This window comes from Rana temporaria, chromosome 4 (genome assembly GCF_905171775.1).
Source record: "Rana temporaria chromosome 4, aRanTem1.1, whole genome shotgun sequence".
In the NCBI taxonomy this organism is placed as follows: domain Eukaryota; kingdom Metazoa; phylum Chordata; class Amphibia; order Anura; family Ranidae; genus Rana; species Rana temporaria.
The window spans coordinates 231,360,723-231,375,256 of NC_053492.1; the positions used below are offsets into that span (position 1 = coordinate 231,360,723).

General features: G+C 39.4%; 1 protein-coding gene across 8 annotated transcripts in view; it reads left to right on the forward strand.

Moving 5' to 3' along the window:
• MYO6 (myosin VI) overlaps positions 1 to 13,537 on the forward strand; it is a 344,822-nt gene extending 331,285 nt beyond the window's left edge. For all 8 annotated transcript variants that reach the window (XM_040349981.1, XM_040349983.1, XM_040349984.1 and 5 more), the window contains 2 exons: positions 5,047 to 5,265; positions 11,402 to 13,537. In XM_040349981.1, the coding sequence (XP_040205915.1) occupies positions 5,047 to 5,265; positions 11,402 to 11,601 (419 nt within the window). In that variant the 3' untranslated portion in view covers positions 11,602 to 13,537. The remainder of the gene's footprint in view (positions 1 to 5,046; positions 5,266 to 11,401) is intronic.
• Positions 13,538 to 14,534: the final 997 nt, after the last annotated feature.

A 14,534-nucleotide genomic window follows, 5' to 3' on the forward strand; every position in this document is an offset into this window, starting at 1 on the left:
ATGCACTCTAGTTGAAACAACAAAGAAAACAATTATGTTTTCATATACCCATAGATTAACAGAATCTGAACCCATCAATACGTACATATGAGAATCTAGCAGTAGGGTGCCATGGATTCTACAGATTCAATTATTTTACATGGACTTTCTTTAGGGTTCATGGATAGCATCTCACACATTTTTCTTGTTACCCAAGGTTGTTGTTTAACACTGACAGCCAAGCAAGTACCATGTATATCATGACATCAAGGGGTTAAATCAAGCTCATAGCTGCTATAGCAGCTACACAAAAGTTCATGTAGGGGGATGAGGGATGGTTTAGAAGTGCTGGGCCAGCTCAGATTAACTAGACACTCCTAGAAGAGTAGAGGGCTGTGTTATGCTAGGAGGGAAGAGACTGTTCTAGGAAACTGACTCTTCATGGAATTGTCCAATGTTCTATCAAGTCCAAAAACAACATCGCAAGTGAATTAAAATTACTTTATGGAAATACTGCAATTAAGCATTTAAATACGAGATTCGGTGTGCCTTTTTTTAACCACTTGCACCCAGGCCAGTTCTGACACGTGTCTTCTACATTCTAAATCATATTTTTTTTGCTAGAAAATTATGGAGAACCCCCAAACATTATGTATGTTTTTACGTATTTGTGCAGCAATTTTCTAACTGTTTAATGAATTTAAAAAAAAAAAAAAATTTTTTTTATATATATAATGTGAAAGATAATGTTACGCCAAGTAAATAGATACCTAACATGTCACGCTTTAAAATTGCGCACGCTCATGGAATGGCGCTAAACTTCGGTACTTAAAAATCTCCATCGGTGTCGCTGGCATTTTTACTCTCGCTCTAACATTTGCGATGATACCTTACACTTGTGATTTGAATGCCGTTTACATATGCAGCACAACAAACGGGTGGGGACCTGGGCGCTTAAATTTATTTTATTTTGTTATTGTTTATTTTTACTTTTATTTTTATATTTTGATACTCCATTTAAAAAAAAAATTTGTTTCACTTTTATTCCTATTCCAATGAATGTAAACATATCTTGTAATAGGAATAGGAGATGACAGGTCTTCTTTACAGCGTGATCTGGGGTCTAGAAGTCCCAAGATCTCGCCTCTAGGCTGGAAAGCGTGATAACTTCATACCGGGCCTCCAAATGTCAGATGTGAGTCGGTAGAAGCACTGGAGGGTGCCCTCCCACCACCTGTAAAAACAATCAAGCAGCTGAACAGCTGCTATGATTGTTTTTAGAGTGAGGGGAATCGCTGGCAGAAAAATAAGATATCGGAATGATGAGGCATCATTTCAATATCCCTCCTTCAAAATCCACAATGTCACATGACGTCAAACCGGTAGGAAGTGGTTAAGTTGGTGACAGGGTCTTGTTAAAATAATTTAATACAATTTACCAGTTAATAATTTACATAGACACACATAAGTTACCCACTTGGCAAGTTCCTAAACTGTTTTTAAGGCTTTGCTCTGCACCCATGTACTATTACAACAGTTTTTTTTTTATTTAAATAAAATGCATGAATGATGTTTTGTATGGGAAGGTTTTATAATGACTGACATATCTGTAGCAAAGTGCTTGAGGCGTGAGAAGCTGTAATATGGTGCCGCTCTGTATAATTTTCTGACTATCTTGGTGTGGTGCTATTCATTGCTATACATCATCAACTACATGAAAGCTTTGCTGTAAGGAGCAGTGATGATGTGTGCGCTACTCTAACCTAAAACAATTACTGGGTCAAATACAGTATGTAAAGATTTCTTTTCTCGCTGGTTGGTGCTGCAAACTGCAGTTTGCACATCATCATTTTCCTTTCTCTTTCCTTAATGAATAAGTTGACTGGTGTCATGTTAAGAAAACAACATTGCTGCTCTTGGGTTTGGAAATGTTAAAATGGAAAAGAAAACACAAAGTGAGGGATTTACTAAAACTGGAGTGTGCAAAATCTGGTGCAGCTCTGTATATAACCCAGCGTCCAGGTTTATTGTCAAAGCTTAATTGAACAAACTGAAGTTAGAAGCTGATTGGTTACCATGCACAGCTGCACCAGATTCTGAGCGCTCCAGTTTTACTAAATCTCCCCTACACAGTTCACATTGCATTTCCTGTCTATATATGCTTGAAAAAGATATGCTCGCTTTGGTTTTCTTTTCTGCATTATGTTTTGATTAACTAAAAATGCTGGAATTAATCTCATTTAGCATTCTCGAAAAAAAAGCATTTTGACAAACAGCTGGTGATCTTTAGGCCCACATGACAACACATTAGTAAATGCCATCAGCTTCTGTCACCAATATAATTGTGTATGTTTTATTATTTTTTGCCCTTACTATGGGGTGGGGGGTGGACAAGTTAAGTAGGAGTTAGGTACAGAAAAGTACACTAGATATTTGTACACACATTTGACACATCTCTCCCCCCCCCCCCCCCCATACAGTGTGACTCAGTAAATTGTTTGATAGAGGAGTATTGTCAGCCTACACTATCTGCAGGATAAAATATTTTTATGTTTCTTGTCACCATAAAAAGGAAAAAAAAGTTTCTGAATTCTAGAAGAAAACATAGAGCAGCTATACTTACTGTGTCACTACATGCTTTTCATTTATTTGTGATGACGAATAATGTGAAATTTGCTCCAAGTTGCTCATTGGAAACTTTCACAAATAACTGAATGGTTTTAGAAAACAACTAATCCTATGAATGTTTTACACTTGGACAAAAGTTTAGCTAAGCCATTATAAAAAAAAAATGCGAGATATTCATTTAAAAATCATTGTTGAAATCACAAATACAATCAATAATACCCTATCGTCTTTGTATTGTGGTAGCACTTAACATGTACTCCAGGACCAGAAAACTCCACCTATTTCCCCCCCTTTTTTGTCTTCTAGCATCTTCTGATAGAAGGCTGTTTGTTACCACCAAGCGGTGGCATTGCTCTGATTGCCAGTCCTGTAATACCGCCACAAAAGTGATAGTGTGGTGTCACAAGAGTTTTGTTAAAACGCTATAATCTGCATTCAGGCAGGTGAAGGTTAGAATGCACTTTTAAATCCACGTTAACCGCTTGCCTAATGCTAAAAAAACTGAGGATCAGAGGGTGAACACATACAGGTTGTAGTTCTTCTAATGCTTGTACCTGATAGAGACAGGGGACCCTGTGAAAATACGTTTTTTTTTTTTTGTGTTTGTCTTGTTTTCAACATGTTCATGGGTGGGAGCCAGTTAGAAGCAAAAAATGCTAACCACCCTGCCTTCCCGCCTCGCCTCCTTATTGCCACTCAAGCTACCCATCAATTTTATGGGTCAGTAGTGAGACACAAGGTAAGGGACAGGCCAGCCCTGGACTTTGCTTCCTCAAGTTGATATGCATATGCCTGTGATTTTGGACTTCTTAATAGCACTTAAGTAGACCAGAAAAAACACTCTCAGAGCAGGTAAGGGCTTCTGAATTTCATTGTGCTGCTGTATAAAGCATAGCTAAGCCCAAAAATTTAATATATTGCAGCATACCAATCCTTACATTTTCACCCAGTGATCTGTCCAATAAATCTGTTATTTTTCAACTTTTCAACAACAGACCAAACTGTCTAGCAAAAGTGGCAGTTAGAGGGTTGGGGAAAAGCACTTGACACTAATGTGGGTGCTTACATTGGTCAGCTTGTATTCATTTAGTAGAGACTGCAAGTGCTTTAGCTGATTATATTGAACAGAGACACTCCAGTTTGGGAATCAGTATTCCAAGGACATCGTTGAACATTTCAGCTTTTTTTAGGAACAGAAACAGGTAGGTCTCTGTTCCAAAGTTTAACCTACTTCCAATACACATAGATGTTTTTTTTTTTTTTTCTCAACAAACGTGGAGTTGCTCTTTAAAAATTTAAGCTGGTTGGTAAGCAACTTCAACACACCTATTTCCCTTCAGCATGAGAGAATAGGTCTGCAAGAATTTTAAACTTATTTGCAACTATAAATTCAGTGGTGTCATAGAACTAGTACCACATCTAAACATTATGCAAAACATTCATGAAAATAAAGCCTAGGGTGCCTGCTACAGACGGCTTACCTGCAAATGACTCCTGAATATTTACCCATTCCCTTCTGTAAAAACTCAGACCTAGCTCACATAATTCTTAAAGGTCTAATTGAGCTTCATATTATTTCAGCAAATATAAGGGAAAGTACTGAGCCATGTAATATAATTTCATCCTTTTTAAAAGTACACCATTTTTCAAATTTAGACTTGAAAGCCAAGCACTGTAATAAAGTAAATGCTACATAATATGACAAACTTTAGCTCTAGGCAATAATACTGCAGAATGGACAAAAAGCAATACAGGCCCATTATCCTGTATGAATTTCTAATGCCGTATCGATGGCCATTATGAAACTAGGCACGTAGTATAGCTAATGGAGAATTTTTATGTTATTTTATGCTTTAGCTAGGGCGGATCGAATGTACACCAGGCTGCAGTCAGTATCTCTGTTAGCCTTATAACAAGAAAATGCATTAACCAATCAGCAGTCATATGTCATTGACATCAGTTCATCAGTTATTTTGTACTGCTGTTACAGGCCTGTAAACATCTATATCAAGTTGTGTAAAGTGCATATTTTACATAAGAACACTTCCACTAGAAATTCAGAAATTCAGTTACGTGGGGTGGATTCCTCAATTGGCAATGGTACACTGAACCAATCCTATGCTCTAGTGGCCAATGTGTAATAGTAGGGCTATTATTTAATCCAGCTTGCATACAACCCTGTCACATTTTAATCATCAGCGGAAGATATTGCATTGGTCCTCTGTATAGTAAGGTTTCAAGGGCGCCAAGATGGCATACAGTACTCACTGAGATTATGAGGAGCTTAGGGCAACTGAAAACCCCTTCATTAAGCATCATTTTGGTACAGCTTAATTAAAAAATTATGTCGCCACTATACATGTAGCTCACTTGTTATGACTGGAGGCAATAAAAAAATGAAATTGACATTTTTTATAAATAATTGTTGTCTGTATGTAGCCCAACAGAATCCAGTTGTACAGCTGCCTGCCAGGCAACAGGAGATTGAAGTAAACAGACAACAACGTTACTTCCGTATTCCATTTATTCGTCCTGCTGACCAGTACAAGGAGCCTCAGAACAAGAAGAAGGGCTGGTGGTATGCACACTTTGATGGCACATGGATTGCTCGTCAGATGGAACTGCACCCAGACAAACCTCCCATCCTATTAGTTGCAGGTGTGCTCCCTTATTTTTTTAAATCATGCCTAGTAAAATGTATTTGTATTAGAGGCAGGTTAAAGAAATGTTGAAACTGCACTAATAGTTAGCATGCTTCTTATTTAATGTTATAATTTTGGTGTAAAGATGTGAATTGCACTCAAGAATATTTAAATTGATTAACTTTCGATAAAAACTTGTAGATTTAAAAGTCTTGAAACAAGTGTAGACTTGTATGCATTTCAGATGTATTAATCCATTTGAGGAGGCCCCCTCCTACCCTGTTTATCCAGGGGTGGGAACTGTTTTTTGTATCTTTAGTAGGAATGAGCCGAACACCCCCTGGTTCGGTTCGCAGCAGAACATGCAAAAAATTTGTTCGAACACCGTTAGTCTATGGGACACGAACATGCAAAATCAAATAAAAAGTGCTCATTTTAAAGGTTAATATGCAAGTTATTGTCAGAAAAAGTGTTTGGGGACTTGGGTCCTGCCCCGGGGGATGTATCAATGCAAAAAATAAGTTTTAAAAACTGACGTTTTTTCCAGGAACAGTGATTTTAATAATGCTCAAAGTGAAACAATAAAAGTGAAATATTCCTTTAAATTTCGTACCTGGGGGCTGTCTATAGTATGCCTATAAAGTAGCGCATGTTTCCCGTGTTTAGAACAGTCTCTGCACAAAATGACATTTCTAAAGGGGAAAAGCCATTTAAAACTACTCGCGGGTATAATGAATTGTCGGGTCCCGGCAATACAGATCAAAGTCATTAAAAAATAAAATGCGTGTGGGTCCCCCTAAATTCCATTACCAGGGCCTTTAGCTCTGGTATGAATATTAAGGGGAACCCTACGCCAATTGTTCCTCGCTGGAGAATGGATCATCGCTGGACATCGAGAATGGATTACAACGCTGGACATCAAGACTGACATCGCTGGAACCCTTTTTTTTCTTTTTTTAAATAAAGGACTTGTCCCAAGCTGTCTCATGTCATTTTTAAAATTTTACATACGTACAATGTACCCCTTACCAATTCACATGGGGAGGGCGGGATCTGGATTTCCCCTTTGTTAAAGGGGTCTTCCAGATTCTGATAAGCCCCCCCACCCGCAGACCCCCTACAACCACCGGGCAAGGGTTGTAGGGATGAGGCCCTTGTCCCTATCAACATGGGGACATCCTCCCCATGTTGAGGGAACGTGGCCTGGTATGGTTCAGGAGGGGGGGCGCTCTCTTGTCCCCCCTCTTTTCCTGTGGTCTGCCAGGTTGCGTGCTTGGATAAGGGTCTGGTATGGATTTTTGGGGGGAACCCCATGCCATTTTTTTTATTTGTCTTAGGGTTCCCCTTAATATCCATACCAGACCTGAAGGGCCTGGTAATGAAATTTATAGGGACCCCCACGCATTATTTTATTTCTCAATGACTTTGATCTGTATTGCCGGGACCCGACAATTCATTATAGCCGCGGGTAGTTTTTAATTACTTTTTTTCCTTTAGAAATGCCATGTTGTGCATAGACCGGTTTTAGCACGGGAAACATGTGCTACTTTACAGGCATACTATAGACACCCCCCAGGTACGAAATTTTAAGGAATATTTTACTTTTAATGTTTCACTTTAAGCATTATTAAAATCACTGCTCCCAAAAAAACTGCCATTTTTAAAACTTAGACTTTTAAAGGGTGTTCCGTGGCTTTTCGAATATGCCAAGAACACCCCAAATTGTTCGCTCTTCGGCGAACGGGCCAATGTTCGAGTCAAACGCATGTTCGACTCGAACATATAGCTCATCCCTAATCTTTAGCTTATATGTAATGTTTTTACTGTTCTATATATATGTAAGTGGGCACAGTTTTTTATACATAATGATATTTTTAGATTTTTTTTTTAAAGCCCAAGCCTCGCCCAAAAATGTTTTTTTCAATGCATATCTGAATCAAAAAACAAATATAATGCAGCTCACCAGTACTTAGTCGTGGTGGTTGCATTAGGTGTCCTTTCTTAATTTTTTTTTCCTTTATCTTCAATTGGTGAATCTGCCAGTAACACATCTTCTATCCAAGGGTGATAAGGTCCACTCACCCTACTATATCAGTACAACAGACACAGGACAGAACAACAGAACCCCCCCCCCCCCCCGATCTCCTCTTCTTCATAAAATACAAGAACAGGGTTTTGTAGTCCTTAAAGCGGAGTTCCACCCGGTTCTGTTTATTAAAAGTCAGCAGCTACAAAAATTGTAGCTGCTGACCTCGCTCCTCTCCCATCTGACTGTGACAGCTGGGTGCACATGCACGAGTCGCACTGCGCATCATGAATGTCCGTGAAATCTTCTGGGACCTGTGACGTGTCCCATAAGATTGTAGGCAGGGAGGGGCTGCCTAGGGGGAGAGGAGGAGTCGCCTAGGTGGCCCAGAGTGGAAGTGGGAGCTAGGTACCTGTCAACCAGGTACCCGCTCCCCTCCCCCCAAAAAATGACATGCCAAATGACGCATGTCAGGGGGTAAGATGTACTTAAAGCAGAAGTTCCTCTTTTGGGTGGAACTCCGCTTTAAAGATCTCTAGAACAATATAATTATTAAGGATGCAGTGCAGGCATTTAGCAAGTTATTATCTGACGGGGTTCAAGAATTTTTGCACTTCTTAAACTAATATATCAAAACACTTCCATCTTTATATATTACAGACCTAAAGAGAACAAAGAAGAACATTTTATTGTTAGGATCTACATACATTTGCCACAAAAAGTATGTGAACCCTTTTGGAATGATATGGATTTCTGCACAAATTGGTCATAAAATGTGATCTGATCTTCATATAAGTCACAACAATAGACAATCACAGTCTGCTTAAACTAAGAACACACAAAGAATTAAATGTTACCATGTTTTTATTAAACACACCATGTAACCATTCGCAGTGCAGGTGGAAAAGGTATGTGAACCCCTAGACTAATGACATCTCCAAGAGCCAATTGGAGTGAGGTGTCAGCCAACTGGAGTACAATCAATGAGATGAGATTAGAGTTGTTGGTTACAGCTGCCCTGCCCTATAAAAACACACACCAGTTTTGGGTTTGCTTTTTACAAGAAGCATTGTCTGATGTGAATAATGCCTCGCACAAAAGAGCTCTCAGAAGACCTACGATTAAGAATTGTTGACTTGCATAAAGCTGGAAAGGGTTAAAAAAGTATCTCTAAAAGCCTTGCTGTTAATCAGTCCACGGTAAGACAAATTGTCTATTAATTAAGAAAGTTCAGCACTGCTGCTTTTCCCCCCCTAGGAGTGTCCGTCCTGTAAAGATAACTGCAAGAGCACAGTGCAGACTACTCAATGAGGTGAAGAAGAATCCTAGAGTGTCAGCTAAAGACTTACAAAAGTCTCTGGCATATGCTAACATCCCTGTTAGCGAATCTATGATACGTAAAACACTAAACAAGAATATATTTCATGGGAGGATACCACAGAGGAAGCCACTGCTGTCCAAAAAAAACATTGCTACACGTTTACAGTTTGCACAAGAGCACCTGGATGTTCCACAGCAGTAAAATATGGCAAAATATTCTGTGGACAGATTAAACCAAATTTGAGTTGTTTGGAAGAAACACACAAAACTATGTGGAGAAAACGAGGCACAGCACACGAACATTAAAACCTCATGCCAACTGTGAAGTATGGTGGTGGGGACATCATGGTTTGGGGCTGCTTTGCTGCATCAGGGCCTTGACGAATTGCTATCATCAAAAGAAAAATTAATTCCCAAGTTTATCAAGACATTTTGCAGGAGAACTTAAGGCCATCTGTCCACCAGCTGAAGCTCAACAGAAGATGGGTGTTGCAACAGGACAACGACCCAAAGCATAGAAGTAAATCAACAGAATGGCTTAAACAGAAGAAAATACACCTTCTGGAGTGGCTCAGTCAGAGTCTTGATCTCAACCCGATTGAGATGCTGTGGCATTACCTCAAGAAAGCGATTCACACCAGACATCCCAAGAATATTGCTGAACTGAAACCGTTCTGTAAAGAGGAATGGTCAAGGATTACTCCTGACCATTGTGCACGTCTGATCTGTAACTACAGGAAACGTTTGGTTGCTGCCAAAGGAGGTTCAACCAGTTATTAAATCCAAGGGTTCACATACTTTTTCCACTTGCACTGTGAATGTTTACATGGTGTGTTCAATAAAAACATGGTAACATTTAATTATTTGTGTGTTATTAGTTTAAGCAAACTGTGATTGTCTATTGTTGTGACTTAGATGAAGATCAGATCACATTTTATGACCAATTTGTGCAGAAATCCATATCATTCCAAAAGGGTTCACATACTTTTTGTGGCAACTGTAACCTTTAACCGCTTGCCGACTGGCCGCCTTCATTATGCTGCGACAGGTTGGATGGCCGCACGAATCGCCGTAGGTGTACGTCGGCTGCGTTAAGAACGATAGGGGGTGCGCCCGCGATGCTGTAGCCGATGCTCGTGGCCGTGATGTCCGCCGGCCACCCGCGATTGCTCTGCAGAGAGCCAGAAGGGGATCTGGCAATGTAAACAAACGGATTTCCATTCTGACAGATCTGCTGTTCCTAGTGATCAGGAACAGCAATCTCTTTTCTCCTCCAGTCAGTGGTTCCAAAAAAGTGTCAAAAGTGTCCGATTTGTCCACCGATATGTTCACATTCCTGCTAAAAATCGCAGTTCGCCGCCATTACTAATAAAAAAGTTAAAATGGCATAAATCTATCACCTATTTTGTAGACGCTATAACTTTTGCGCAAACCAATCGGTATATGCTTATTGTTGTTTTTTTTTTACCAAGACTGTGTAGAAGAAATACATATTGGCCTAAACTGCTAAAGATTTTTTTTATTATTATTATTGCAAAAAGTTAAAAATATTGTTTTTCTTTCAAAATTGTCGCTCTTTTTTAGTTTATATCGCCAAAAAATAAGACTGCAGCTGATGACTTTTAAAATATAGACACTTGCCTGTCCAGGGCGCCCACGATGTCGGCACCCGAAGCAGATCTATCCCTAAGGGAATCTGGAAGTGAAACCTTGTAGCTTCACTTCCTGGTTCCCTACTGCACATGAGCGACTCGCGCTGCACAATCTGAATGGTCCCTGCTGCCTTCTGTGTGTCTCCCAGAAGACAGCGGGGAGGACGGAGGAGGGGCTGGACATGGCATAGATATTCGCGGATACTGCGGCTATCTATGCCCGGAAGTGGAAGCAAATACCTGCATTATACAGGTATCTGCTCCCCCCTTAAATGTGGCAAATGTGATACCAGGGCGGGGGGGGGGGGGGATCCAAAAAGCAGAAGTTTTCAGCTCTTAAAACGCTCATCTTAAAAGTAAAAAATGCCCAACAAGCAGAAGCCCAATCATTTACAGTAAATGGGCCCCTGTTCACATCTGAGCGTTCTATCGCCTGAAGCTCAAATAAGTACATGAGCTTATTTTTGGGCAGATTAAAGGCGTTTTTCTGCTTTTAACATTGGTGACCCTTTGACCTGTACAAAATTGCATCACAAAACGCAGTAAAACTTGTGCGAGCTCCATCATTAGCACTTCCACATTTGTGATCCAAACAGAAGAAATGGCGAGTCATGCACTGGATGCTGGGTGATCCAGAATAAGAAGTTGCCCGTCCTTTTGAACAAGATAGGCCAATTAATGCATGGATATAGAGGAATACATTAGCCATGACACTTCATACTGTAACAAACGCGTGAGCCCATTATTGCAAGGTAAGGCAAACAAATGACTACAGTAATACCTAGTTAGGCTGGCCGTATGCTGTTAGAATCTTGGCCGGTTCAGCAGCACCCACCAAGATTTGAACCATTAATGGGTAGGCTGAATGTACCTCATTGATTGATTGATCAACCTGGGTACAACTAGTCTGTCAGATTCTCTTGTGATTTTCCCTAGCAGCTGCTACGGCATCCCCTGGACTGGAGTTCTACCTAACTCTGGATTGTGGTCCAGGTCACCAGCTGATTTATTGTATGTAAAAGTACAGGAAGTGCAAAGGGAGCTTTCAAAGTTAAGTTCCTTAATATTGTTTGGTTCTTGAAAATTGATTAGAAGTACATAAACATATATGTTGAGCATACCGATTTGTAAAATGATTTGTGTGTTATTTTTAGGCAAAGATGACATGGAAATGTGTGAACTGAACCTTGAAGAAACTGGATTAACAAGAAAACGGGGAGCAGAAATTCTTCCTAGACAATTTGAAGAGATTTGGGAGCGTTGTGGTGGTATCCAGTACTTGAGTAACGCTATTGAAAGCAGACAAGCTCGGCCAACCTATGCCACAGCAATGCTGCAAAACCTACTGAAGTAGCTGGCTAATGAATGAATTGTTGCACTAAGAGATTAGTACATATGGGTTTATGTAAAGGGAAGTAACCTCTGCAAGAGGAACTAGACATTCCATAATAATAGAGAAGTTTTAATATAAAGCAGACAGGTTTTAATAATTGCAGAGATTTCTTAATTCATACTTTTTGATGTTTTGATCTAGTAGCACAATAGAGTTGTTGTCTGTGGCCCTAGTAGGCTATTTTTTAGGAGTTTTTTAAAATTTTATTTATCACGCTTCTTGAGGCCTTGACTTTTAATTTGTTTCTTCTGCACCATCTTGGAGTCAAATATGGCAATATTTTCCAAGCAGGAGGTAGCCATGAAGCACAGTCTGCCTTACTTTTTTGAGGTTTCATTTACCTTCATGGCTTTTCTTTTTTTTTTTTTTCAATACTGCAGAAACCTTTAGAACATCACAAACATTTTCTTAAAGATGAACTTCATGTAAAAATTAAAAATCTGTTAACAGACTTGCTGTTTATTGCAGAAGAGACCTATGTCTCTTCTGCAATAAAGTCTGTTCACAATCTTATTGATAATGTACATTGACCTGCGCATGCACAGCATCTGCTGGGATGATATATGCACACGCGCAGGGGTTACATCATCCCGGAGTGGCAAGTTAAAATTGCTGAAAATCTCAAACCCATGAGAAGATGCAGGCAGCGCATCCCTGAAGGGGAGGTGAGTATAGTAACACTTTGGTCAAGAGAACCTTTTTCACAGCTTTGACTTGAGTAGACCTGCACAGAGAGAAATATGGGGTTGTACTTTTTTTTTTAAATGCTAAATGGCTACCATGCTAATCTAGTGCTTCCAGTACTTTCAGAGCCACTGACCCCGAACATTTACATATATAAGCAGTTCTGGCTCTACTGGCTGCATGTTTGTTGAATGTCATTGACTCAGAAAGCACTGAAGTGAGTGTATCTGCATAATTGCCTGTCATTTGGCATTTTCAAAATAAGTTTAGTAGTAGCATCTTGAGCACAGGTTTCCTTTAAAGTGTAGTTTCTTTATAAGCTGTGCACCGGTATTCCTTTGCTACAGAATTCATACACTATACATTTACAGAAGCTTACAATATGTAATATGATTTTTATGTAACAATTTAAGATGGGCTAAAACTGATTTTAGAGTTGTAATTTAAGAAAAGTAACCTAGCAATCTGATAGAGGTTATATTTTTGTCAAAACAGAATTCAAGGAGAAGATGCTTTTTTTTTTTTGTTTAGGTTTGATACCTTTATATGCATGTGTACATGTATTTCTTTTATTGCACTGAGATTTATGTTTGGCTTAACCACTTAAAAAAAAATGATTGGCTTTTGACATGTGCAAAGGTTTTAACACAATTATTGCTGACCCCTTGTACTGCAGATGCAGAGACCCATATTTTTCTAATATACATCGTTGCCATTCTGTCTAGTCATTAAACTGACATACGCATGTTAATTTACTAAAGGTAGAAAAACTATTAATTTTGCAACAGAAGTGCCACTTTGCAAATGGTTTTTCCCTCCGCTTAGTGAATGGGGTGAGATTTTATTAGTAAAGAACAACCAATCATGTGCAAGGAAAATAAAACACATTTTTGCTCGCACATGATTGGGTGATGGAAGTCAGCAGGGCGTCACCTCATTCACTAAACTCTGGAGGAAATTCCCTTTCCAAGTGCAATTTGCCTTGTAAAGTGAACAGTCTATTTGCCTTTAGTAAGTTAGCACCCCATTGTATGATTTTTCAGGCTGTTATAGATTTCTTACTTTGAGACCAGTTATCCTCAAACTATGAGAACCTTGTCGTGTCCACAGCTAATGACCATGTTGTGACTCTTGTTATTTATAATTGTCTTCATTATTTTGATGTCCTCTCCGTTAATACGAATAAAATCATTTGGTTGTGACTTGAATCTGATTACTGAAAGTGAACCTCTTGTTTCTTAAATGCTTTAACAAAAGGGTATTTAGATCACTGTGTTTACCACCTGTCACATAAGAAAATGTTACTGCAACCTGGTCAAAAGAAAAATCAGAATGTCATAAGTTTAGGATCCATTTTCATTTATATTTATTTTTTATAAATCAACCATTGTTACCAGAGAAAGGGTTAAAACCACCGCAAAGTGCCTCTGCAGAGACGCTTTGCCGGCGGCATAGCCGCGGTGCCCATTGATTTCAATGGGCAGGAGCCGTGGAGGAGCGGTATACACACCACTCCTTAATCGCTCCAAAGATGCTGCTATCAGGACTTTTTTACCGTCCTGCTAGCGCGCTCTAGTGTAAAAGCCCTCTGGGCTTTCACACTGGAGAGACAGCAGTGGCTGTTTCAAGTCGCTTAGCAGTCACTATTTTTATCGTTATAGTGCCTGCAAAGCGACCCAGTGTGAAAGGGGTCTAAAGTACACTGATTGTGCTATTTATATTTTTATCAAATTTTATAGTTGAGGAACCTTAAGCTTTAATTTGCAAGACCTAATGTTTGTAGTCTGTTTGCAAACAAAATCTTTAATGTTTTTCCTTTTACTATAAGTAATCTCTGTGTTTTGTCATTAAAAAATGAATTGTAGCAAGGTTAAAGATTTTGATCCATGCACAGTGCAATACATGTACACACAAGTGGAGCAATAATTCCAGAGTACATACCTATGTGGCAGAAGGTAGCATATTGTTAATCTAGAAGCTTGCAACAATAAGGGAACAATAAGGGAAGCTGGCAACATTGAAAGAAGCCTCCTGCTCGTTGAGCTTGAAATTGGTGGGATGGATGTGGTTTGAGGAAGGATGTCTTAGGATAATCAGATAGAGGGCTGAGTGTGTAGCAAAAGGGTAGTGGAGAGGTGTCCTGCAAAGGAAATACCAGTCCTGTGTTTGAGTAAGCAAATTTACCAAGTTGAACAGGTGTGAGCTTGGCA